We start from the raw sequence: 27,974 nt of genomic DNA, 5'->3' as shown, positions 1-27,974 counted from the left end.
GAGGAGGTGTCTATGAGATGTTGGATGAGGAGGTGTCTATGAGATGTTGGATGAGGAGGTGTCTATGAGATGTTGGATGAGGAGGTGTCTATGAGATGTTGGATGAGGAGGTGTCCATGAGATGTTGGATGAGGTGGTGTCTATGAGATGTTGGATGAGGAGGTGTCCATGAGATGTTGGATGAGGTGTCTATGAGAAGGCTGGATGAGGAGGTGTCTATGAGAAGTCTGGATGAGGAGGTGTCTATAAGATGTTGGATGAGGTGTCCATGAGATGTTGGATGAGGAGGTGTCTATAAGATGTTGGATGAGGAGGTGTCTATGAGATGTTGGATGAGGAGGTGTCCATGAGATGTTGGATGAGGAGGTGTCTATGAGATGTTGGATGAGGTGTCTATGAGATGTTGGATGAGGAGGTGTCTATGAGATGTTGGATGAGGAGTGTCCATGAGATGTTGGATGAGGAGGTGTCCATGAGATGTTGGATGAGGAGGTGTCCATGAGATGTTGGATGAGGAGGTGTCTATGAGATGTTGGATGAGGAGGTGTCTATGAGATGTTAGATGAGGTGTCTATGAGATGTTGGATGAGGAGGTGTCTATGAGATGTTGGATGAGGAGGTGTCTATGAGATGTTGGATGAGGAGGTGTCTATGAGATGTTAGATGAGGTGTCTATGAGAAGGCTGGATGAGGAGGTGTCTATGAGATGTTGGATGAGGTGGTGTCTATGAGATGTTGGATGAGGTGTCTATGAGATGTTGGATGAGGAGGTGTCTATGAGATGTTGGATGAGGAGGTGTCTATGAGATGTTGGATGAGGAGGTGTCTATGAGATGTTGGATGAGGAGGTGTCCATGAGATGTTGGATGAGGAGGTGTCTATGAGATGTTGGATGAGGAGGTGTCTATGAGATGTTGGATGAGGTGGTGTCTATGAGATGTTGGATGAGGAGGTGTCTATGAGATGTTGGATGAGGTGTCCATGAGATGTTGGATGAGGAGGTGTCTATGAGATGTTGGATGAGGAGGTGTCTATGAGATGTTGGATGAGGTGTCTATGAGATGTTGGATGAGGAGGTGTCTATAAGATGTTGGATGAGGAGGTGTCTATGAGATGTTGGATGAGGAGGTGTCTATGAGATGTTGGATGAGGAGGTGTCTATGAGATGTTAGATGAGGTGTCTATGAGATGTTGGATGAGGAGGTGTCTATGAGATGTTGGATGAGGAGGTGTCTATGAGATGTTGGATGAGGAGGTGTCTATGAGATGTTAGATGAGGTGTCTATGAGAAGGCTGGATGAGGAGGTGTCTATGAGATGTTGGATGAGGAGGTGTCTATGAGATGTTGGATGAGGAGGTGTCTATGAGATGTTGGATGAGGAGGTGTCTATGAGATGTTGGATGAGGAGGTGTCTATGAGATGTTGGATGAGGTGGTGTCTATGAGATGTTGGATGAGGAGGTGTCTATGAGATGTTGGATGAGGTGTCTATGAGAAGGCTGGATGAGGAGGTGTCTATGAGATGTTGGATGAGGTGGTGTCTATGAGATGTTGGATGAGGTGTCTATGAGATGTCTGGATGAGGAGGTGTCTATAAGATGTTGGATGAGGAGGTGTCTATGAGATGTTGGATGAGGAGGTGTCTATGAGATGTTGGATGAGGAGGTGTCTATGAGATGGTTGGATGAGGAGGTGTCTGAGATGGTTGGATGAGGAGGTGTCTATGAGATGTTAGATGAGGTGTCTATGAGAAGGCTGGATGAGGAGGTGTCTATGAGATGTTGGATGAGGAGGTGTCTATGAGATGTTGGATGAGGAGGTGTCTATGAGATGTTGGATGAGGAGGTGTCTATGAGATGTTAGATGAGGTGTCTATGAGAAGTTGGATGAGGAGGTGTCTATGAGATGTTGGATGAGGAGGTGTCTATGAGATGTTGGATGAGGAGGTGTCTATGAGATGTTAGATGAGGTGTCTATGAGATGTTTATGAGATGTTGGATGAGGAGGTGTCTATGAGATGTTGGATGAGGAGGTGTCTATGAGATGTTGGATGAGGAGGTGTCTATAAGATGTTGGATGAGGAGGTGTCTATGAGATGTTGGATGAGGAGCTGTCTATGAGATGTTAGATGAGGTGTCTATGAGATGTTGGATGAGGAGGTGTCTATGAGATGTTGGATGAGGAGGTGTCTATGAGATGTTGGATGAGGAGGTGTCTATAAGATGTTGGATGAGGAGGTGTCTATGAGATGTTGGATGAGGAGGTGTCTATGAGATGTTAGATGAGGTGTCTATGAGATGTTAGATGAGGTGTCTATGAGATGTTGGATGAGGAGGTGTCTATGAGATGTTGGATGAGGAGGTGTCTATGAGATGTTGGATGAGGAGGTGTCTATGAGATGTTGGATGAGGAGGTGTCTATGAGATGTTGGATGAGGTGTCTATGAGAAGGCTGGATGAGGAGGTGTCTATGAGATGTTGGATGAGGAGGTGTCTATGAGATGTTGGATGAGGAGGTGTCTATGAGATGTTGGATGAGGAGGTGTCTATGAGATGGTTGGATGAGGAGGTGTCTGAGATGGTTGGATGAGGAGGTGTCTATGAGATGTTAGATGAGGTGTCTATGAGAAGGCTGGATGAGGAGGTGTCTATGAGATGTTGGATGAGGAGGTGTCTATGAGATGTTGGATGAGGAGGTGTCTATGAGATGTTGGATGAGGAGGTGTCTATGAGATGTTGGATGAGGTGTCTATGAGAAGGCTGGATGAGGAGGTGTCTATGAGATGTTGGATGAGGAGGTGTCTATGAGATGTTGGATGAGGTGGTGTCTATGAGATGTTGGATGAGGTGTCTAGGTGTCTATGAGATGTTGGATGAGGAGGTGTCTATGAGATGTTGGATGAGGTGTCTATGAGATGTTGGATGAGGAGGTGTCTATGAGATGTTGGATGAGGAGGTGTCTATAAGATGTTGGATGAGGAGGTGTCTATGAGATGTTGGATGAGGAGGTGTCTATGAGATGTTGGATGAGGTGTCTATGAGATGTTGGATGAGGAGGTGTCTTATCCAGATGAGGAGGTGTCTACAAATTGGATGAGGATTCACCTGTTGGATGAGGAGGTGTCTATGAGATGTTGGATGAGAGGTGTCTATCCTAGGTATGAGAGGAGGTGTCTGATGGTTGGATGAGGAGGTGTCTATGAGATGTTGGATGAGGTGGTGTCTATGTTAGATGTGTCTATGAGATGAGGATGAGGTGTCTATGAGATGTTGGATGAGGAGGTGTCTATGAGATGTTGGATGAGGAGGTGTCTATGAGATGTTATGAACAGGTGTCTATGAGAAGTTGGATGAGGAGGTGTCTATGAGAAGGCTGGATGAGGAGGTGTCTATGAGATGTTGGATGAGGTGGTGTCTATGAGATGTTGGATGAGGTGTCTATGAGAAGGCTGGATGAGGAGGTGTCTATAAGATGTTGGATGAGGAGGTGTCTATGAGATGTTGGATGAGGAGGTGTCCATGAGATGTTGGATGAGGAGGTGTCTATGAGATGTTGGATGAGGAGGTGTCTATGAGATGTTGGATGAGGAGATGTTGGATGGGTGTCTATGAGATGTTGGATGAGGAGGTGTCTATGAGATGTTAGATGAGGTGTCTATGAGATGTTGGATGAGGAGGTGTCTATGAGATGTTGGATGAGGAGGTGTCTATGAGATGTTGGATGAGGAGGTGTCTATGAGATGTTAGATGAGGTGTCTATGAGATGTTGGATGAGGAGGTGTCTATGAGATGTTAGATGAGGAGGTGTCTATGAGATGTTGGATGAGGAGGTGTCTATGAGATGTTGGATGAGGAGGTGTCTATGAGATGTTAGATGAGGTGTCTATGAGATGTTGGATGAGGAGGTGTCTATGAGATGTTGGATGAGGAGGTGTCTATGAGATGTTAGATGAGGTGTCTATGAGATGTTAGATGAGGTGTCTATGAGAAGGCTGGATGTGGAGGTGTCTATGAGATGTTGGATGAGGAGGTGTCTATGAGATGTTGGATGAGGAGGTGTCTATGAGATGTTAGATGAGGTGTCTATGAGATGTTGGATGAGGAGGTGTCTATGAGATGTTAGATGAGAGTGTCTATGAGATGTTGGGATGAGAGAGGTGTCTATGATGGGCTTCTTGGGATGTCACCGATGGTATGATGAGGAGGTGTCTATGAGATGTTGGATGAGGAGGTGTCTATGAGATGTTAGATGAGGTGTCTATGAGATGTTGGATGAGGAGGTGTCTATGAGATGTTAGATGAGGTGTCTATGAGAAGGCTGGATGAGGAGGTGTCTATGAGATGTTGGATGAGGTGGTGTCCACCCACTGTATATTATGAACAGTGATTCTCTTTTTTTTCTTTTTTTTAACTCTACTTTTACGATTCCGTTTGGGCTTCTTGGGACAAGAGCTATGGGTCACCGATACGGTAGTGGTATGGGCTTCTTGGGACCAGAGCTATGGGTCACCGATACGGTAGTGGTATGGGCTTCTTGGGACCAGAGCTATGGGTCACCGATACGGTAGTGGTATGGGCTTCTTGGGACCAGAGCTATGGGTCACCGATACGGTAGTGGTATGGGCTTCTTGGGACCAGAGCTATGGGTCACCGATACGGTAGTGGTATGGGCTTCTTGGGACCAGAGCTATGGGTCACCCATACGGTAGTGGTATGGGCTTCTTGGGACAAGAGCTATGGGTCACCGATACGGTAGTGGTATTGAAGCTTGTATTTTCCATATTTCAACTCGTCTTGAGTCTCTTCAAATGAGTAGATCTATGGGTTGAGCAGAGTAAAACTGACTTGGTAAATAACAGTCAACTCGGGTCTTGCAGGAGATATGACGTGTGATGGCTGGTGTTGTTTTCTTGTGTCCAAAACTTCCAGTTCCCTCGGTGGCCCCAGCTAACGTCAGTGGAGGGAACGGCCGCAGGCATGAACTGGTCACCTCCTGGGAGGTAAGGGCCTGTTTTAACCTCTAATCCTCAACAACACTGCCCTCGCTAGCTCAGATACACACACTCACACACTCACTCACTCTCACACACACAGATACACACACTCACTCACTCTCTCACACACTAATCCTAGTCCTCTTAACCCCACTCCATAAAACAGAACTCTCCTATCTCAGGCGCTTTAGTGTCGTGACTTTCATTAATCTGATGACTGTTATGTATTTATTCCACTAACTATGTTTAATTGTTACCCGATTCAATTAATCACATAACAATTAACTCATTAGGAATTTGGGGCACCATGGAAGAAGTTGTTAATGAATTACTATGTCCCAAATTAAACTCAAGAATATATACAGTTGATATATATACAAATATACTACATACAGTTGAAGTCGGAAGTTTACATAAACGTTAGCCAAATACATTTAAACTCAGTTTTTCACAATTCCTGGCATATAATCCTAGTAACAATTCCCTGTTTTAGGTCGGTTAGGATCACCACTTTATTTTAAGAATGTGAAATGTCAGAATAATAGAAGAGAGAATGATTTATTTCAGCCTTAATTTCTTTCATACCATTCCCAGTGGGTCAGAAGTTTACATACAGTCAATTAGTATTTGGTATCATTGTATTTAAACTGTTTAACGTAGGTCAAATGGTTCGGGTTGCCTTCCACAAGCTTCCCACAATAAGTTGGGTGAATTTGGCCCATTCCTCCTGACAGAGCTGGTGTAAATGAGTCAGGTTTGTAGGCCTCCTTGCTCGCACACGCTTTTTCATTTCTGCCCACTGTCACGCCCTGACCTTAGAGAGCCTTTTTATGTCTCTATTTGGTTTGGTCAGGGTGTGATTTGGGGTGGGCATTCTATGTTTTTGTCTTCTATGATTTTGTATTTCTATGTTTTGGCCGGGTATGGTTCTCAATCAGGGACCACTGTCTATCGTTGTCTCTGATTGGGAACCATACTTAGGTTGCCCTTTCCCTCCTCTCAGTGTGGGAAGTTAACTTTGTTTGTGGCACATAGCCCTTAAGCTCCACGGTTGTTTTTGTATTGTTTATTGTGTTTGTCGGCATCATCCTAACCCTAAAAAAATGAATATGTACGCCCACCACGCTGCGCTTTGGTCCTCTTCATTTGACGGCCGTGACACAAACAAATGTTCTATAGGGTTGAGGTTAGGGCTTTGTGATGGCCACTCCAATACCTTGACTTTGTTGTCCACAACTTTGGAAGTATGCTTGGGGTCATTGTCCATTTGGAATACCCATTTGCGACCAAGCTTTAGCTTCTTAAGGTATAGGGGGCAGCATTTTCACTTTTGGATAAATAGCGTGCCCAATTTCAACTTCCTGCTACTCATGCCAAGAATATAAGATATGCATATTATTGGTAGATTTGGATAGATCTAAAACTGTTTGAATCATGTCTGTGAGTATAACCGAAATTATGTAGCAGGCAAAACCCGGAGGACTAACCGTTCAGAATTTTAAAAAATTGAGGTCTCTGTTCAGTGAGTTCTCATTGGCAAACGATATTTCTTAGGAACTTGTTTTCAGTTCCTACTGCGTCCACTGGATGTCACCAGTCTTTGGGATTTGGTTGAGGTTATTAATTTGTGCAATGAAAGAGTAGGGCCAACTAGGAACTGCATAACACTGTTGAGAGTTGCGCAAGACTTGAAAAGTAGCTTGGTTTGTTATGTTCCTGTATTGAACACAGATAGACCTGTCTTCAATTTGATCAATTATTAACGTTTAAAAATACCTAAAGTTGTATTACAAAAGTAGGTTGAAATATTTTGGCAAAGTTTATAGGCAACTTTTGAAATATTTTGTAGTGACGTTGCACATTTTGGAAGCTGTTTTTTTCTGGATCAAACGGGCCAAATAAATTTACATTTTGGATATATATGGACGGAATTAATCGAACAAAAGGACCAATTGTGATGTTTATGGGACATATTGGAGTGCCAACAAAAGAAGCTTGTCAAAGGTAATGCCTATTTATATTTCATTTCAGCGTGGATATGGATATCAGCCCAACATAATCACATGGATATCAGCCCAACATAATCACATCAATATCAGCCCAACATAATCACATGGATATCAGCCCAACATAATCACATCAATATCAGCCCAACATAATCACATGCATATCAGCCCAACATAATCACATGGATATCAGCCCAACATAATCACATGGATATCAGCCCAACATAATCACATGGATATCAGCCCAACATAATCACATGGATATCAGCCCAACATAATGGCATAATCACAACATAATCAATATATCAGCCCAACATAATCACATGGATATCAGCCCAACATAATCACATCAATATCAGCCCAACATAATCATATGGATATCATCCAACATAATCACATGGATATCATAATCACATCAATATCAGCCCAACATAATCACATGGATATCAGCCCAACATAATCACCCAACATAATCACATGGATATCAGCCCAACATAATCACATCAATATCAGCCCAACATAATCACATGGATATCAGCCCAACATAATCACATGGATATCAGCCCAACATAATCACATGGATATCAGCCCAACATAATCACATGGATATCAGCCCAACATAATCACATGGATATCAGCCCAACATAATCACATGGATATCAGCCCAACATAATCACATGGATATCAGCCCAACATAATCACATGCATATCAGCCCAACATAATCACATGGATATCAGCCCAACATAATCACATGGATATCAGCCCAACATAATCACATGGATATCAGCCCAACATAATCACATGCATATCAGCCCAACATAATCACATGGATATCAGCCCAACATAATCACATGGATATCAGCCCAACATAATCACATGGATATCAGCCCAACATAATCACATGCATATCAGCCCAACATAATCACATGGATATCAACATAATCACATGGATATCATAATCATATGGATATCAGCCCAACATAATCACATGGATATCAGCCCAACATAATCACATGCATATCAGCCCAACATAATCACATGGATATCAGCCCAACATAATCACATGGATATCAGCCCAACATAATCACATGGATATCAGCCCAACCGAATCACATGGATATCAGCCCAACATAATCATATGTGTGGTTCTGGCATACTGTATGGCTTAAATGCATATCAAAACAATTGCTATATCCCCCTCTTACTATGTAAAACGTTTATATAAATCTAATAAATTATTATTTATATTGATTCAATGTAGTTTTCCCTGCTTGTGAAGGGAACTAGTTTTCCTCTCTGCAGTGATTTGATTTATACAGTAGTCAGTTTCAGTTCATATTTAGCTGTTATTTAGTGGAAAATGTGGGTAATATTTGGTACCGTCTCTTACAAGATTGTTTCGTACCAAATGGCAGTTGGTGGTGTTTGTTTCAGGTGACCTGCTTTAACAAGGGACAAACCTGTTACTGCAACATTATTGAAAGCTGTTACATGTTTGTTGTCATCTGATGGACTGTATTGTTGTGAGCAGGCAGGTCTGTTGGTAGTTTTTAGTTAGTGTGTGTGGTGCCTGCATGTGAGTTTTTTAGTCTTATCTGCAGCAGTGTGGAATGGATGATTATGAATCTGTGGTCTCCATAGAGAGCAGTAATGATCATTAACCTTCAGTCTCCATCCAATCCCCCATAACGCCATGCAGGGATGTTTAGGAACATCTGCTGTCCCTCTTCTTCTTTACAATGCTGCTACAAAACTTCATAAATCTCCCACCATGTTACCACCATATTAGTGTGGAATGTTTGTCATCTGAGAGAGCACCTTTGGCTCTATCTGAAGAGTAGTGGTGAGAGAGAATTGCCTGAGTGTCAAATGGCACCCTAGTGCACTATTTTTGACCAGGCCCATAAAGATTTGTTCAAAAGTAGTTTACTATATTGGGAATAGGGTGCCATTTGGGATGCAGCATTGTGATTGTGCAGAGGAAAGGAGGTGTAGACAAGTGAACAAAGCTGTAGCATATGAAATGGGGGCAGTTAAAGGTGCTATTGACTGGGGAACGAGGGACCAGATGTGGATGTAGGTGATGGATATTCTCATTAAGTACATTATGCAGGTTCAACTGTCACTGGGGCTGTGTCCCTATATATCCCTTAGGGTTCATGGTCAAAGGTAGTGCACTATATACGGAATAGAGTGCCATTTGGGTCGCAAAGAAGGAAAATAATATTCACATTGAGGAGAAGTACACCTCAGTGTAGCATTATGGGGGTCATATGATGTGGATCAGCCCAGGTTCCATATAGCATTATGGGGGTCATATGATGTGGATCAGCCCAGGTTCCATATAGCATTATGGGGGTCATATGCCCAGGATCCATATAGCATTATGGGGGTCATATGCCCAGGATCCATATAGCAGGATGGGGGTCATATGCCCAGGTTCCATATAGCATTATGGGGGTCATATGCCCAGGTTCCATCTAGCATTATGGGGGTCATATGCCCAGGATCCATATAGCAGGATGGGGGTCATATGCCCAGGATCCATATAGCATTATGGGGGTCATATGCCCAGGATCCATATAGCATTATGGGGGTCATATGATGTGGATCCATATAGCATTATGGGGGTCATATGCCCAGGTTCCATATAGCAGGATGGGGGTCATATGCCCAGGATCCATATAGCATTATGGGGGTCACATGATGTGGATCCATATAGCATTATGGGGGTCATATGATGTGGATCCATATAGCATTATGGGGGTCATATGCCCAGGTTCCATATAGCAGGATGGGGGTCATATGCCCAGGATCCATATAGCATTATGGGGGTCATATGCCCAGGATCCATATAGCATTATGGGGGTCATATGATGTGGATCCATATAGCATTATGGGGGTCATATGCCCAGGTGTGAGGGGAACCACCTCAGGGCCTGATCAGGCCCTACCCAAACAAGGGCACTGTTTCATCCACCTCTGCCTGCTGCCTCCCTACCACTGAGGAAGTACAGCTCCCCTCAAAATGGTGGAACAAACTCCATATAGCAGGATGGGGTCATATGCCCAGGATCCATATAGCATTATGGGGGTCATATGCCCAGGATCCATATAGCATTATGGGGGTCATATGATGTGGATCCATATAGCATTATGGGGGTCATATGCCCAGGTTCCATATAGCATTATGGGGGTCATATGCCCAGGTTCCATATAGCATTATGGGGGTCATATGCCCAGGATCCATATAGCATTATGGGGGTCATATGCCCAGGTTCCATATAGCATTATGGGGGTCATATGCCCAGGTTCCATATAGCATTATGGGGGTCATATGCCCAGGTTCCATATAGCATTATGGGGGTCATATGCCCAGGTTCCATATAGCATTATGGGGGTCATATGCCCAGGTTCCATATAGCATTATGGGGGTCATATGCCCAGGTTCCATATAGCATTATGGGGTCATATGCCCAGGATCCATATAGCATTATGGGGGTCATATGCCCAGGATCCATATAGCATTATGGGGGTCATATGCCCAGGTTCGATATAGCATTATGGGGGTCATATGCCCAGGTTCCATATAGCAGGATGTTTATCAGCCCAGGTTCCATATAGCAGGATGTTTACCAGCCCAGGATCCATATAGCAGGATGTTTATCAGCCCAGGTTCCATATAGCAGGATGTTTATCAGCCCAGGATCCATATAGCAGGATGTTTATCAGCCCAGGTTCCATATAGCAGGATGTTTATCAGCCCAGGTTCCATATAGCAGGATGTTTATCTGGGCTGTTAGGCGGTGCTCTGCTGTTAGGCGGTGTTCTGATATTAGGCGGTGCTCTGCTGTTAGGCGGTGTTCTGATATTAGGCGGTGCTCTGCTGTTAGGCGGTAATCTGATGTTAGAAGGTGCCCTGCTGTTCAGCGGTGAACCTCTCAGGAAGAGGCCTCCCGAGTGACGCAGTGGTCTAAGGCACTGCAATGGCGCAGTGGTCTAAGGCACTGCAATGGCGCAGTGGTCTAAGGCACTGCAATGGCGCAGTGGTCTAAGGCACTGCAATGGCGCAGTGGTCTAAGGCACTGCAATGGCGCAGTGGTCTAAGGCACTGCAATGGCGCAGTGGTCTAAGGCACTGCAATGGCGCAGTGGTCTAAGGCACTGCAATGACGCAGTGGTCTAAGGCACTGCAATGGCGCAGTGCTAGCTGCACCACTATAGATCCTTGTTCAATCTCAGGCTGTGTTGAAGCCGGCCGCGACTGGGAGACCCATGAGGTGGCACACAATTGGCCAAGCGTCGAATGGGTTTGGTGAGGGTTTGGCCGGCCGGGTTGTCCTTGTACCTCGCACTCTAGCGACTCCTGTGGTGGGCCAGGTGCATGCACGCTGACACAGTCACCAGGTGTACAATGTGTCCTCCGGCACATTGATGCGGCTGGCTTCCGGGTAAAGCTAGCATTGTGTCAAGAAGCAGTGTGGCAAGGCAGGGTCGTGTTTCTGAGGACGCACGGCTCTCAGCCTTTTTCTCTCCCGAGTCCGTACGGGAGTTACAGTGATGGGGCAAGACTGTAACCAATTGGATATCACAAAATTGGGGAGACAAACAGGAAATACATTTAAAACAGTTTTTATTATAATAAATACAAATAACCTCTCAGGAAGGTCATTAGACTACCAACAGAATAATCACTACACTTTATATCTGCATCTATGCTGACAGTTCATTTATCTGGATCTATGCTGACATTTTAAGTACAAACCACTATAAATGTTTGTTCAAAAAGTACCAGTAGCACAAAATGGTGTCGGGTTAAGGCTATCTTGATCCGCGAGTGCTTTGTGGTTTTTTGCATGTGGTTATGATTACGCTTTATAACATTTACTTAAAAATATGTGAATGTAGCACAATAGCATTTGTTATGGAATAAGAGATCATTTTAAACAGAGAGACCACATTGGATGCATGTTTGTGTTCTTTCCTAAAGAGACCTGCTCCACATTTTAATGGAATCTATTAGACAAGATAGGTATTTAATCGAAAAATGTTAAATGCCAGAATTAAATCTTTGTCTAAATGAAATAAAGTGACAAACACCTGCACAGTCGGTGTCTTGGCATCAGGTCTGTCGGTCATTATGTAATATGATGATTTGCAACAGGCTTTAGAATGATAGTGTCCGCTCCAGGCGTGAGCCAAATGATCCAGCTCTGCCGAGGGAGAGTGGAGGTGGAGGGAGTTGGAACTCACAACTCAATCCTCCATGAGGACCAATCACCATGGCTGGATAATTAACTAACTACGGTGTTCCTAGAAAACGGATTAGCTTCCATCAAACTGTCATTATCAGAGCTGGCTAGGGGGAGGGGGCTGCTTAGACTAGGCTGGCTACGGGGGGGTCTGCTGGGGCTGGCTGGCTGGGGGGCTGCTGGAGCTAGGCTGGTTGGGAGGGGCTAAGGCTAGACTGGCTAGGAGGGGGGCTGCTAAGGTTAGGCTGGCTAGGGGGCTGATAGGGATAGGCTGGTTGGGAGGGGCTAGGCTGACTAGGAGGGGGCTGCTAAGGTTAGGCTGGCAAGGGGGGCTGCTAGGGATAGGCTGGCTAGGGGGCTGCTAAGGTTAGGCTGGCTTAGGGATAGGCTGGCTAGGGGGCTGCTAGGGTTAGGCTGGGAGGGGGGCTGCTAAGGTTAGGCTGGCTAGGGCGGGGGGTTCTAAGGTTAGGCTGGATAGGGGGCTGCTATGGCTAGGCTGGCTAGGAGGGGGGGCTGCTATGGCTAGGGTGGCTAGGGGGCTGCTATGGCTAGGCTGGCTAGGGGGCTGCTAGGGATAGGCTGGGGCTGCTATGGCTAGGTTGGCTAGGGGGGTGCTATGGCTAGGCTGGTTAGGGGGCTGCTAGGGATAGGCTGTTTAGGGGGCTGCTAAGGTCAGGGCTGGCTGGGGGGCTGCTAGGTCTGTGCTGGCTGGGGGGCTGCTTGGGATAGACTGTATAGGGGGGCTGCTTGGGCTAGACTGTAGGGGGGGCTGCTAGGGCTAAACTGATACAGTCTGGCCCAAACAGCCCCCCCAGCCAGCAGGCCTGCTGGGTGTCTCTCCATCAGTGGCTCTGTCTGGGTGACTGAGAGGGCATCTGTAATGTTCTACTCAATAGTCTCCTAGTGAGGGAGCAGCCATCACACACACACACACACACACACACACACACACACACACACACACACACACACACACACACACACACACACACACACACACACACACACACACACACACACACACACACACACACACACACACACACATTCATCCTAATTAATAACCTGACTGAGCCCACTACCTTGGCTGCTCCAGCCCCCTCCCCAGCCCTATCACGCACTCTGGCTGCCAGAAGCAGCTCGCACACATTCGTGCTCTGTCTGTTTCAATATTAATCTCTATTGATCGCAGACATGCTGCAGACTTCCTGATTTATATCCAGAAACATTTAGCTGCATCTGGAACCAGGTGTGCGTTCCAAATGGGACCTTATTCCCTACATAATGCCAGACCCATAGGGTTCTGATCAAATGTAGTACACTACTTGTGATGCCCTCCAAGTGAATCATCATCCTTGACTCGTGATACCGACCAAAAATCAAAAGCACGGTGGCTAGGAAAAACTCCCTAGAAAGGCCAAAACCTAGGAAGAAACCTAGAGAGGAACCAGGCTATGTGGGGTGGCCAGTCCTCTTCTGACTGTGCCGGGTGGAGATTATAACAGAACATGGCCAAGATGTTCAAATGTTCATAAATGACCAGCATGGTCGAATAATAAGGCAGAACAGTTGAAACTGGAGCAGCAGCATGGCCAGGTGGACTGGGGACAGCAAGGAGTCATCATGTCAGGTAGTCCTGGGGCACGGTCCTAGGGCTCAAGTCCTCCGAGAGAGAGAAAGAAAGAGAGAATTAGAGAGAGCATATGTGGGGTGGCCAGTCCTCTTCTGGCTGTGCCGGGTGGAGATTATAACAGAACATGGCCAAGATGTTCAAATTTTCATAAATGACCAGCATGGTTGAATAATAATAAGGCAGAACAGTTGAAACTGGAGCAGCAGCATGGCCAGGTGGACTGGGGACAGCAAGGAGTCATCATGTCAGGTAATCCTGGGACATGGTCCTAGGGCTCAGGTCAGTTGAAACTGGAGCAGCAGCACGGCCAGATGGACTGGGGACAGCAAGAAGTCATCATGTCAGGTAGTCCTGGGGCATGGTCCTAGGGCTCAGGTCCTCCGAGAGAGAGAAAGAAAGAGAGAAGGAGAGAATTAGAGAACGCACACTTAGATTCACACAGGACACCGAATAGGACAGGAGAAGTACTCCAGATATAACAAACTGACCCTAGCCCCCGGACACATAAACTGCTGCAGCATAAATACCGGAGGCTGAGACAGGAGGGGTCAGGAGACACTGTGGCCCCATCCGAGGACACCCCCGGACAGGGCCAAACAGGAAGGATATAACCCCACCCACTTTGCCAAAGCAAACAAATGATCATACTTGACTCGTGATACCGACCAAACGAATGATCATCATTGACTCGTGATACCGACCAAACAAATGATCATAATTGACTCGTGATACCGACCAAATGAATGATCATCCTTGACTCGTGATACCGAACAAACAAATGATCATCATTGACTCGTGATACCGACCAAATGAATGATCATCCTTGACTCGTGATACCGACCAAACAAATGATCATCATTGACTCGTGATACCGACCAAATGAATGATCATCCTTGACTCGTGATACCGACCAAACAAATGATCATCCTTGACTCGTGATACCGACCAAACAAATGATCATCATTGACTCGTGATACCGACCAAATGAATGATCATCCTTGACTCGTGATACCGACCAAACAAATGATCATCATTGACTCCCTGTACTCCCTGTTCACCCACGACTGCGTGGCCAACCAAACAAATTATCATAATTGATGGTAGGTGATTACAACAACGTTCTTAGTCAGTGTTCAGGAAAAGTAACCTACATCAACGTCAACAAAATCTAAGGAGATATTTAATCAGAAACAATCCCCCCTACCACATCGTTGTATCTAGGAACAGTATGGAAACCACTTTAAGTTCCTCGTACACTCAGAGAAACTCATCAGAATCAATCACACTGATCTAGAGATAGTTAATCAGAATCAAAAGCACTTGATCTAGAGATAGTTAATCAACCGTAATCAATTGACTGCACAACGCATGTATCTAGAGACAGGAAGGCCATAAAGATCATCAATCAATTCACCCCGCTTGTATCTAGAGATAGTTAATCAGAATCAAACAGCTTGTATCAAAAGTTAAATAATCAGAATCAATGGCCACTGTCATCACTGACCCAACTCCAGCCATTTTAATAATGGGAATTGATGGAAATGATGAATCAGAATCAATCTACCTGTATATAATGTTACTTACCCTAATTATTCATCTCATATGCATATCTATAGTAAGGTAATCAGAATCAATTCACTGCATCCTTAAGGGAACAGAATCACTAGCCACTTTAACTATGCCAACTTTGTCTACACACTCATCTCATATGTATATACTGTACTCGATACCATCTACTGTATGCTGCTCTGTACCATCACTCATTCATATCCTTATGTACATGTTCAGAATCCCCACTTGTATCAGTAGATAGTTAATCGGAATCAATTGTTGGTATCACTGCATTGTCGGAACAGAATCAACCCACTTGTATCTGCTAGATAGTTATGTGACAAATAAAATTTGAATCAATTTGCACTTATTATCATAATTGATGAGTGATCAGAATCAATCATCAGTGTTCAGTTTAAAGTGATACATCAATTCACTTGTATCTAGAGATAGTTAATCAGAATCAATCCACTTGTATCTAGAGATAGTTAATCAGAATCAAACCACTTGTATCTAGAGATAGTTCATCAGAATCAATTCACTTGTATCTAGAGATAGTTAATCAGAATCAATTCACTTGTATCTAGAGATAGTTAATCAGAATCAATTCACTTGTATCTAGAGATAGTTAATCATAATCAATTCACTTGTATCTAGAGATAGTTAATCAGAATCAAACCACTTGTATCAAAAGTAAGTGAATCAGAATCAATCCGTGGTAAGAGGGAGGGGCCAGCGGCCCAGTGGTTAGAGTGGAGGGGCTATCTATAGCAAGGGAATCAGAATCAATCCACTTGTATCTATAGTAAAATGAATCAGAATCAATCCACTTCTATCTATAGTAAGGGAATCAAATCAATTCACTTCTATCTATTGCAAGGGAATCAAATCAATCCACTTGTATCTATAGTAAGTGAATTAGAATCAATCCACTTATATCTATAGTAAGTGAATCAGAATCAACCCACTTGTATCTGTAGATAGTTAATCGGAATCAATTCACTTCTATCTATTGCAAGGGAATCAGAATCAACCCACGTGTATCTATAGATAGTTAATCAGAATCAATTCACTTATATCTATAGTAAGTGAATCAGAATCAATCCACTTGTATCTGTAGATAGTTCATCAGAATCAATCCACTTGTATCTATTGTAAGGGAATCAGAATATCACATTTCCAACCTCTCAATGTGAGAAAGATGGTGGTAGGTTTGACATTGGGAAAACCAAATTCAAGAGATGAACAGTAAACGTTTATCTAGGGGCGGCAGGGTAGCCTAGTGGTTAGAAACAAGGGGCGGCAGGGTAAACCCTGTGGTTTATCTAGAGGGGCGGCAGCGTATAGTGGTTAGAAAGGGGCAACAGCGTAGCCTAGTGGTAAGAGTGGAGGGGCGGCAGCGTAGCCCAGTGGTTAGAGTGGAGGGGCGGCAGCGTAGCCTAGTGGTTAGAGTGTTGGACTAGTAACCGGAAGGTTGCAAGTTCGAATCCCCGAGCTGACAAGGTACAAATCTGTCGTTCTGCCCCTGAACAGGCAGTTAACCCACTGTTCCTAGGCCGTCATTGAAAATAAGAATTTGTTCTTAACTGACTTGCCTAGTAAAATTACATTTTAAAAAATTCACACAATAGCTTACACCCCTAAGGACTTACCGACAGTAAATCCTGGATGTACTTTACCGAGAGACGGGATATCTTCAGAAACAACACCAATAAACCCTGTACTTTATCTAGAGACGGGATATCTTCAGAAACAACACCAATAAACCCTGTACTTTATCTAGAGACGGGATATCTTCAGAAACAACACCAATAAACCCTGTACTTTATCTAGAGACAAGCTATCTTCAGAAACAACACCAATAAACCCTGTACTTTATCTAGAGACAAACTATCTTCAGAAACAACACCAATAAACCCTGTACTTTATCTAGAGACAAGCTATCTTCAGAAACAACACCAATAAACCCTGTACTTTATCTAGAGACAAGCTATCTTCAGAAACAACACCAGTAAACCCTGTACTTTATCTAGAGACAAGCTATCTTCAGAAACAACACCAATAAACCCTGTACTTTATCTAGAGACGGGATATCTTCAGAAACAACACCAATAAACCCTGTACTTTATCTAGAGACAAGCTATCTTCAGAAACAACACCAATAAACCCTGTACTTTATCTAGAGACGGGATATCTTCAGAAACAACACCAATAAACCCTGTACTTTATCTAGAGACGGGATATCTTCAGAAACAACACCATTAACCCTGTACTTTATCTAGAGACAAGCTATCTTCAGAAACAACACCAATAAACCCTGTACTTTATCTAGAGACAAGCTATCTTCAGAAACAACACCAATAAACCCTGTACTTTATCTAGAGACGGGATATCTTCAGAAACAACACCAATAAACCCTGTACTTTATCTAGAGACTATATCTTCAGAAACAACACCATATAAACCCTGTTTACTTTATCTAGAGACACCATCTTCAGAAACAACACCAGTAAACCCTGTACTTTATCTAGACAAGCTACTTCAGAAACAACACCAATAAACACTGTACTTTATCTAGAGGGAGGATATCTTCAGAAACAACAAACAGTGTTTACTTGCTGATCACACTGAACACTGTAAGGGAGATTACAGCTGGGAAGCAGTGGGATTCAGCTGTGACTTTGTGACATCTTGATTTAATTACTGTTTAGTGTTTCATTTTACCCATTCATATAGTCATATTACCAAAGAGTTTACGTGTTTACACTCCATTGACATAAAGATATGGAGGTGAAGCATGCACTAATACAAAATGTAATAAATTGATTTGATTTATAGATCACTACACCATGATGGTATTGTGTTTACGTGTGGGCCATACCCTCCACTACACCACTGTAAGGGAGGTATACCCATAAGTAAACAGTGTTTACGTGTGTTTACCCTCCACTACACCACTGTAAGGGAGGTATACCCATAAGTAAACAGTGTTTACGTGTGTTTACCCTCCACTACACCAATGTAAGGGAGGTATACCCATAAGTAAACAGTGTTTACGTGTGTTTACCCTCCACTACACCACTGTAAGGGAGGTACACCCATAAGTAAACAGTGTTTACCCTTCACTACACCACTGTAAGGGAGGTACACCCATAAGTAAACAGTGTTTACATGTGTTTACCCTCCACTACACCACTGTAAGGGAGGTATACCCATAAGTAAACAGTGTTTACGTGTGTTTACCCTCCACTACACCACTGTAAGGGAGGTATACCCATAAGTAAACAGTGTTTACCCTCCACTACACCACTGTAAGGGAGGTACACCCATAAGTAAACAGTGTTTACGTGTGTTTACCCTCCACTACACCACTGTAAGGGAGGTACACCCATAAGTAAACAGTGTTTACGTGTGTTTACCCTCCACTACACCACTGTAAAGGAGGTACACCCATAAGTAAACAGTGTTTACGTGTGTTTACCCTCCACTACACCACTGTAAGGGAGGTATACCCATAAGTAAACAGTGTTTACGTGTGTTTACCCTCCACTACACCACTGTAAGGGAGGTATACCCATAAGTAAACAGTGTTTACTACACCACTGTGTGTTGTTTACCCTCCACTACACCACTGTAAGGAGGCACATCTATACACCTGGCTGTCAACGTGGGTCTCCTGCATGCCACAAGACTGTGTTAGTCCACCAAGCTAGACACAAACATTACAAGTAGTGGTCAAGCTAGATTAGATGAGATGCACTTGTCTACTTCACTGCATGGTCAGGTCTTTATTGTAAAAGAGAATGTGATCTAAATGACTTAGCTGGTTAAATCAAGGTTCAATTAAGGCAGTCCTCAGTCTGTTCTGAATCAGTTGGTCTCCCATGCAGAACACTGTATTAATGTTCCTGTATAGAATCAAGCAACTACAGAGAAATCCTTGATGAAAACCTGTACAGAGCGCTCAGGACCTCAGACTGGGGTGAATGTTCACCTTCCAACAGGACAACGACCTTAAGCACACAGCCAAGACAACGCAGGAGTGGCTTCGGGACAAATCTCTGAATGTCCTTGAGTGATCCAGCCAGAGCCTGGAATTTAACCCGATCGAACATCTCTGGAGAGACCTTGAAATAGCTGTGCAGCCACGCTCCCATCCAACCTGACAGAGCTTGAGAGGATCTGCAGAGTAGAATCGGAGAAACTCACCATATATAGGTCTGTCAAGCATGTAGTAGCATACCCAATAAGATTTGTGGCTGTAATCACTGCCAAAGGTTTTTCAACAAAGTACTAAAGGGTCTGAAAACTTATGTAAATGTTATATATATATTTTTTTATTGCAAAATTGGTTAAAACCTGTTTTTGCTTTATCATCATGAGATATTGTCTGTAGATTGATGAGGAAAAAACACTTTAATACATTTTTAGAATAAGGCTGTACTTTCCGAATGCACTGTATGTGGGCATTTCTCAATTGAGATTGGTATAGCTATGTTATGTGGGCAGATATCATGGGGATTGGTATAGCTATGTTATGTGGGCAGATATCATGGGGATTGGTATAGCTATGTTTTGTGGGCAGATATCATGGGGATTTATGGTTGGGGAACAGATGATCTCTGCATGTGAGGTTCCCATGGTGATGCATGGAGGAGGAGGTGTGATGTTGTGGGGTTGCTTTGCTGGTGACACTGTCTATGATTTATTTAGAATTCAAGGCACACTTAACCAGCATGGCTACCACAGCATTCTGCAGCTATACGCCATCCCATTTGGTAGTGGGACTCATTTGTTTTCCAACAAGATAATGACCCACAACATACCTCCAGGCTGTGTAAGGGCTATTTGACCAAGGTGAGTGATGGGGTGCTTCATCAGATGACCTGGCCTCCAGAATACCCCGACCTCAACTCAATTGAGATGGTTAGGGATGAGTTGGACCGCAGAGTGAAGGAAAAGCAGCCAACAAGTTGTCAGCATATGTGGGAAACCAAGCAGGGTTAAAGGGATGATATTTCCATGTACTCTCATATCTCCACTCTCTTTTTGATTTACTCTAGGTACGAGAGGCTCTAGGTACAATGTGCTCTAGGTACAAGGTGCTCTAGGTATAATGTGCTCTAGGTACAAGGTGCTCTAGGTACAAGGTGCTCTAGGTACACAGTGCTCTAGGTACAAGGTGCTCTAGGTGCTCTAGGTACAATGTGCTCTAGGTGGTCTAGGTACAATTTGCTCTAGGTGGTCTAGGTACAATGTGCTCTAGGTACCCTAGGTACAGTGTGCTATAGGTACAATGTGCTCTAGGTACAAGGTGCTCTAGGTGGTCTAGGTATAAGGTGCTCTAGGTGAAAGGTGCTCTAGGTACAATGTGCTCTACTAGGGTAGCCTAGTGGTTAGAGCGTTGGACTAGTAACCGAAAGGTTGCAAGTACGAATCCCGAGCTGACAAGGTACAAATCTGTCGTTCTGCCCCTGAACAGGCAGTTGACCCACTGTTCCTAGGCCGTCATTGAAAATAAGAATTTGTTCTTAACTGACTTGCCTAGTAAAATAAAAAAATAAAAACATAAAATGAACAAGGTGCTCTAGGTACAACATGCTCTAGGTGCAATGTGCTCTAGATGCTCTAGGTACAATGTGCTCTAGGTGGTCTAGGTACAAGGTGCTCTAGGTGGTCTAGGTATAAGGTGCTCTAGGTACAAGGTGATCTAGGCACAAGGTGCTCTAGGTACAAGGTGATCTAGTTACAAGGTGCTCTAAGTACAAGGTGATGTAGATACAATGTGCTGTAGGTACAGGTGATGTAGGCACAAGGTGCTCTAGGTACAAGGTGATCTAGGTACAAGGTGCTCTAGGTACAAGGTGATCTAGTTACAAGGTGATGTAGGCACAAGGTGCTCTAGGTACAAGGTGCTCTAGGTACAAGGTGATCTAGTTACAAGGTGATGTAGGTACAAGGTGATCTAGTTACAAGGTGCTGTAGGTACAAGGTGATGTAGGTACAAGGTGATCTAGGTACAAGGTGATGTAGGTACAAGGTGATGTAGGTACAAGGTGCTCTAGTTACAAGGTGATGTAGTTACAAGGTGATGTAGTGACAAGGTGATGAAGTTACAAGGTGATGTATGTACAAGTTGATGTAGGTACAAGGTGATGTAGGCACAAGGTGATCTAGGTACAAGGTGATGTAGGTACAAGGTGATGTAGGTACAGGTGATGTAGGCACAAGGTGATCTAGTTACAAGGTGCTGTAGTTACAAGGTGATGTAGGTGCAAGGTGATATAGGTACAAGGTGCTGTAGGTGTAGGTACAAGGTGCTGTAGGTACAAGGTGATGTAGGTACAGGTGATGTAGGTACAGGTGATGTAGGTACAAGGTGATGTAGGTACAAGGTGATGTACAATGTGCTGTAGTTACAGGGTGCTCTAGGTACAAGGTGATGTAGGTACAAGGTGATGTAGGTACAGGTGATCTAGACAAGGTGATGTAGTTACAAGGTGCTGTAGGTACAAGGGGATGTAGGTACAAGGTGATGTACAAGGTGATGTAGGTACAAGGGGATGTAGGTACAAGGTGATGTGCAAGGTGATGTACAAGGTGATCTAGACACAAGGTGATGTAGGTACAAGGTAATCTAGGTACAAGGTGATCTAGGTACAAGGTGATGTAGGTACAAGGTGATGTAGGTACAAGGTGATGTAGGTACAAGGTGATGTAGGTACAAGGTAATCTAGGTACAAGGTGATCTAGACACAAGGTGATGTAGGTACAAGATAATCTAGGTACAAGGTGATCTAGACAAGGTCATGTAGTTACAAGGTGCTGTAGGTACAAGGTGATGTAGGTACAAGGTGATGTACAATGTGCTGTAGTTACAGGGTGCTCTAGGTACAAGGTGATGTAGGTACAAGGTGATGTAGGTACAGGTGATCTAGACAAGGTGATGTAGTTACAAGGTGCTGTAGGTACAAGGGGATGTAGGTACAAGGTGATGTACAAGGTGATGTAGGTACAAGGTAATCTAGGTACAAGGTGATGTACAAGGTGATCTAGGTACAAGGTGATGTACAAGGTGATCTAGACACAAGGTGATGTAGGTACAAGGTGATGTAGGTACAAGGTAATCTAGGTACAAGGTGATGTACAAGGTGATCTAGGTACAAGGTGATGTACAAGGTGATCTAGACACAAGGTGATGTAGGTACAAGGTGATGTAGGTACAGGTGATCTAGACACAAGGTGATGTAGTTACAAGGTGCTGTAGGTACAAGGTGATGTAGTTACAAGGTGATGTAGTTACAAGGTGCTGTAGGTACAAAGTGATGTAGGTACAAGGTGATGTAGGTACAGGTCATCTAGACACAAGGTGATGTAGTTACAAGGTGCTGTAGGTACAAGGTGATGTAGTTACAAGGTGATGTGGGTACAACTGTCTGTATTATGATATTGTAAGCTAGATACGAGCGGCGAGATTGGCTCCTGTAAGGATTCTTCTTGAATACAATACAATTATTGAATATCTACAGCATCCTGGGCTGATTTTTGAACAGATTAATTAATTTATGAATGTAAATTACTGTTTTCAGATATTTAAATGACCAATGTTGTGGTCATTGATTTGGGTTGTATATCCAATCAAATAAAACTGTATCTCTTTCCTTGTTTTCCAGCCTGTGTCTGAGGAGTTCCAGAATGGGGAGGGCTTTGGCTACATCGTGGCGTTCCGAGCCAATGGGACACGAGGATGGAAGGAGAAGATGGTGACATCAGCAGATTCCTCTACATACAAGTACAGAGACGAAACCTTCCCTCCCCTCACCCCCTTCGAAGTGAAAGTGGGCGTGTACAACAACAAGGGAGACGGACCCTTCAGTGGTGTGGTCACTGTGTACTCTGCAGAGGGAGGTGAGTTCTTGCACTCACACATCTAAGGATGGCTTTGCAGGTGTTGGGAAGGTTGACGTTCTTCAAAGTGGCTCCTTCACCCCCTGTTTATCTAATGTACTAGTGTCTGCTGAGGGGTGGACATCTTATGTCATGTCCTATGAGTTTTTATGTCATGTCCAATGAATTATTATGTCATGTCCTAGGAGTTCGTATGTCATGTCCTATGAGTACTTATGTCATGTCCAAGGAATTCTTATGTCATGTCCAAGGAATTCTTATGTCATGTCCTATGAGTACTTATGTCATGTCCAAGGAATTCTTATGTCATGTCCAAGGAATTCTTATGTCATGTCCAAGGAATTCTTATGTCATGTCCTATGAGTACTTATGTCATGTCCAAGGAATTCTTATGTCATGTCCTAAGAGTTATAATGTCATGTCCTATGAGTTATAATGTCATGTCCTATGAGTTATAATGTCATGTCCTATGAGTTATAATGTCATGTCCTATGAGTTATAATGTCATGTCCTATGAGTTATAATGTCATGTCCTATGATCTCAGAAGTCTAAAGATCAAAAGAGCACATCTCAGTCATCTAGCCAATGGGTTGATTTGTTGGCTTTGGAAATGTAAAACAGTTATTCAAAGAGAAGGACCTCCTACATTTAGTCCTCCAATCATTGTATTTGTTTGGTGAATTAAGTTCACTGATTAGTAAGGAACTTCCCTCACCTGGTTGGTTGTCCAGGTCTTATAGAGTGACTGAACCAGGGAACTCCCCTCACCTGGTTGTCCAGGTCTTATAGAGTGCCTTAACCGGTGAACTACCCTCACCTGGTTGTCCATGTCTTATAGAGTGACTGAACCAGGGAATTCCCCTCACCTGGTTCTCCAAGTCTTATAGAATGCCTGAACCAGGGAATTCCCGCACCTGGTTCTCCAGGTCTTATAGAGTGACTGAACCAGAGAGTAAGAGCCGAAGCGAGTGGGTTCACTCCACCCAAAATCTGTCCATGTTCAAGTTTTTCTTTTTCTTTTGGAAAAAGACATATTGCAACCTGTGTTGTGATAATTGTGTTGTTTGCTCTATAACCTGTTAGTTCATGTGCCTTGACACTGTGATATATAGGCCTAAGGCCAATACAATATTATAACCTGTTAGTTCATGTGCCTTGACACAGTGATATATAGGCCTAAATGCAGAGACAGTAAGAAAACACGGTTACAGAATAAACCACACCTTTATTTCATCATAAAACCAGAGAACAACATCTGTCCGGTGGAGTCCACAAAGCATATTGTATGTAACAAACAGTTACATGACCTACAGCATGGTCAAGCAAGTTCATCTTTCTGAAATGTTTAAGTAAACAACCATTGATTTAGAACCACAGAGAGTTACCGCAATTCTACTAGAAAACAGGAGCTGCCGCTATTATTCCAGCACCATTTCAACAGCAGGAGCTGCCTCCACTATTCCAGCATCATTTCAACAACAGGAGCTGCCTCCACTATTCCAGCATCATTTCAACAACAGGAGCTGCCTCCACTATTCCAGCACCATTTCAAAAACAGGAGCTGCCTCCACTATTCCAGCACCATTTCAACAACAGGAGCTGCCTCCACTGTTCCAGCACCATGTCAACAACAGGAGCTGCCTCCACTATTCCAGCACCATGTCAACAACAGGAGCTGCCTCCACTATTCCAGCACCATTTCAACAACAGGAGCTGCCTCCACTATTCCAGCACCATGTCAACAACAGGAGCTGCCTCCACTATTCCAGCACCATGTCAACAACAGGAGCTGCCTCCACTGTTCCAGCACCATGTCAACAACAGGAGCTGCCTCCACTATTCCAGCACCATTTCAACAACAGGAGCTGCCTCCACTATTCCAGCACCATGTCAACAACAGGAGCTGCCTCCACTATTCCAGCACCATGTCAACAACAGGAGCTGCCTCCACTGTTCCAGCACCATGTCAACAACAGGAGCTGCCTCCACTACTCCAGCACCATTTCAACAACAGGAGCTGCCTCCACTATTCCAGCACCATTTCAACAACAGGAGCTGCCTCCACTATTCCAGCACCATTTCAACAACAGGAGCTGCCTCCACTATTCCAGCACCATGTCAACAACAGGAGCTGCCTCCACTATTCCAGCACCATTTCAACAACAGGAGCTGCCTCCACTATTCCAGCACCATTTCAACAACAGGAGCTGCCTCCACTATTCCAGCACCATGTCAACAACAGGAGCTGCCTCCACTATTCCAGCACCATTTCAACAACAGGAGCTGCCTCCACTACTCCAGCACCATTTCAACAACAGGAGCTGCCTCCACTATTCCAGCACCATTTCAACAACAGGAGCTGCCTCCACTATTCCAGCACCATGTCAACAACAGGAGCTGCCTCCACTATTCCAGCACCATTTCAACAACAGGAGCTGCCTCCACTATTCCAGCACCATGTCAACAACAGGAGCTGCCTCCACTATTCCAGCACCATGTCAACAACAGGAGCTGCCTCCACTATTCCAGCACCATGTCAACAACAGGAGCTGCCTCCACTATTCCATCACCATGTCAACAACAGGAGCTGCCTCCACTATTCCAGCACCATTTGAACTTTAACAACATCATCGATCACCTGTTTAGTCTAATACAGTAACAACTAGTAGTGTAAAGTACTTAATAAAAATGCTTGAAAGTACTACTGAAGTAGTTTTTGGGGATATCTGAACTTTACTATTTATATTTTTGCCAACTTTTACATTTACTTCACTACATTCCTAAAGAAAATAATGTACTTTTTACTCCATACATTTTCCCTGACACCCAAAAGTACTCGTTACATTTTGAATACTTAGCGGGACAATTCACACACTTATTAAAATAGCATCTCTGGTCATCCCTACTGCCTTCTGATCTGGCGGACTCACTAAACACACGTGCTTCGTTTGTAAATGACGTCTGAGTGTTGGAGTGTGCCCCTAGCTATCCGTAAATTTCAAAAACAAGAAAATGATGCCTTCGGGTTTGATTAACATATGGAATTTTAAGTTATTTGTACTTTAACTCTTACTTAAATATATTTTTGCAATTACATTTACTTTTGATACTTAAGTATATTTAAAACCAAATACCTTTAGACATTTACTCAAGTCATACTTCATTTGGTGACTTTCACTTTTACTTATTTTCTATTAAGGTATCTTTACTATACTCAAGTATGACAACTGGGCACTTTTTCCACCACTGGTAACAAATAAAAGATACCAAAAACTATTTAGTCCATGCAATATAAGCTAAATATTATGTGCCATCCTCTCAGGCAAGTGGCCAAAATGTATGAATTAATGGTTGGATCAGAATTATCCTGTACGGAGAATTAAGTAAAACCACAAGTCCAAATCCCTATCTCCACCCATAGCTAATTTAGGAAAGGGCCAATTTTAGCTAGCAGGCTAAACACCGGAAAACAACAACACAATGAGATGGAACAATTCCAGTTTTTTCTGTCAGTCATGACATTTTGCTTTTGATGTGATGTGATTGGTGTGAATGGAAATCCAAACTGACTTCCCTTGACACTTTGGTGCTCCAGGACCATTCACAATTTGGCTCACTCAGTTTAGCTCAACACTGATTGGGTATTGCCCAAATCCGTAAACACGGGCACCCTCGTAGATATCATCCAAACTAACTCGCCCTCCAAATACACCTCTGCTGTTTTCAACCAAGATCTCAGCGATCACTGCCTCATTGCCTGCATCCGTAATGGGTCTGCGGTCAAACGACCTCCCCTCATCACTGTCAAATGCTCCCTAAAACACTTCAGGGAACAGGCCTTTCTAATTGACCTGGCCGGGGTATCCTGGAATGATATTGACCTCATCCCGTCAGTAGAGGATGCCTGGTTATTCTTTAAAAGTGCCTTCCTCACCATCTTAAATAAGCATGCTCCATTCAAAAAAATGTAGAACTAGGAATAGATATAGGCCTTGGTTCACTCCAGACCTGTCTTCCGTTGAAGAGCACAAAAACATCCTGTGACGTTCTGCATTAGCATCGAATTTACAAAATAGCTTCCAACACTCTACTCAACAAATTGGATGCAGTCGTCACAGTGCCATCTGTTTTGTCACCAAAGCCCCATATAACTACCCACCACTGCGACCTGTATGATCTTGTTGGCTGGCCCTCGCTTCATATTTCTCGCCAAACCCACTGACTCCAGGTCATCTACAAGTCTCTGCTAGGTAAAGCCTCGCCTTATCTCAGCTCACTGGTCACCATAGCAGCACCCACTCGTAGCACGCGCTCCAGCAGGTATATATCACTGGTCACCCCCAAATCCAATTCTTACGTTGGCAGCCTCTCCTTCCAGTTCTCTGCTGCCCATGACTGGAACGAACTGCAAAAATCTCTGAAGCTTGAGACTCTTATCTCCCTCACTAGCTTTAAGCACCAGCTGTCAGAGCAGCTCACAGATCACTGCACCTGTACATAGCTCATCTGCAAATAGCCCACCCAATCTTCCTCATCCTCATACTGTATTTATTTATTTATTGATCTTGCTCCTTTGCACCCCAGTTTCTCAACTTGCACATTCGTCTTCTGCAGATCCTACCATTCCAGT

At 43.9% G+C, this 27,974-nt stretch overlaps 1 protein-coding gene across 1 annotated transcript in view; it reads left to right on the top strand.

Moving 5' to 3' along the window:
* Window positions 1-27,974, top strand: part of LOC124005685 (contactin-5-like) — a 570,484-nt gene that overhangs the window by 494,121 nt on the left and 48,389 nt on the right. Inside the window, exons 18-19 of the mRNA XM_046315147.1 lie at window positions 4,929-4,999; window positions 23,109-23,343. Of these exons, the coding sequence (XP_046171103.1) occupies window positions 4,929-4,999; window positions 23,109-23,343 (306 nt within the window). The remainder of the gene's footprint in view (window positions 1-4,928; window positions 5,000-23,108; window positions 23,344-27,974) is intronic.

The sequence above is a fragment of the Oncorhynchus gorbuscha genome, linkage group LG19 (genome assembly GCF_021184085.1).
Source record: "Oncorhynchus gorbuscha isolate QuinsamMale2020 ecotype Even-year linkage group LG19, OgorEven_v1.0, whole genome shotgun sequence".
In the NCBI taxonomy this organism is placed as follows: Eukaryota; Metazoa; Chordata; class Actinopteri; order Salmoniformes; family Salmonidae; genus Oncorhynchus; species Oncorhynchus gorbuscha.
Note: the sequence above shows the minus strand (reverse complement) of the source record. Positions and strands in the feature narration are given on the sequence as shown.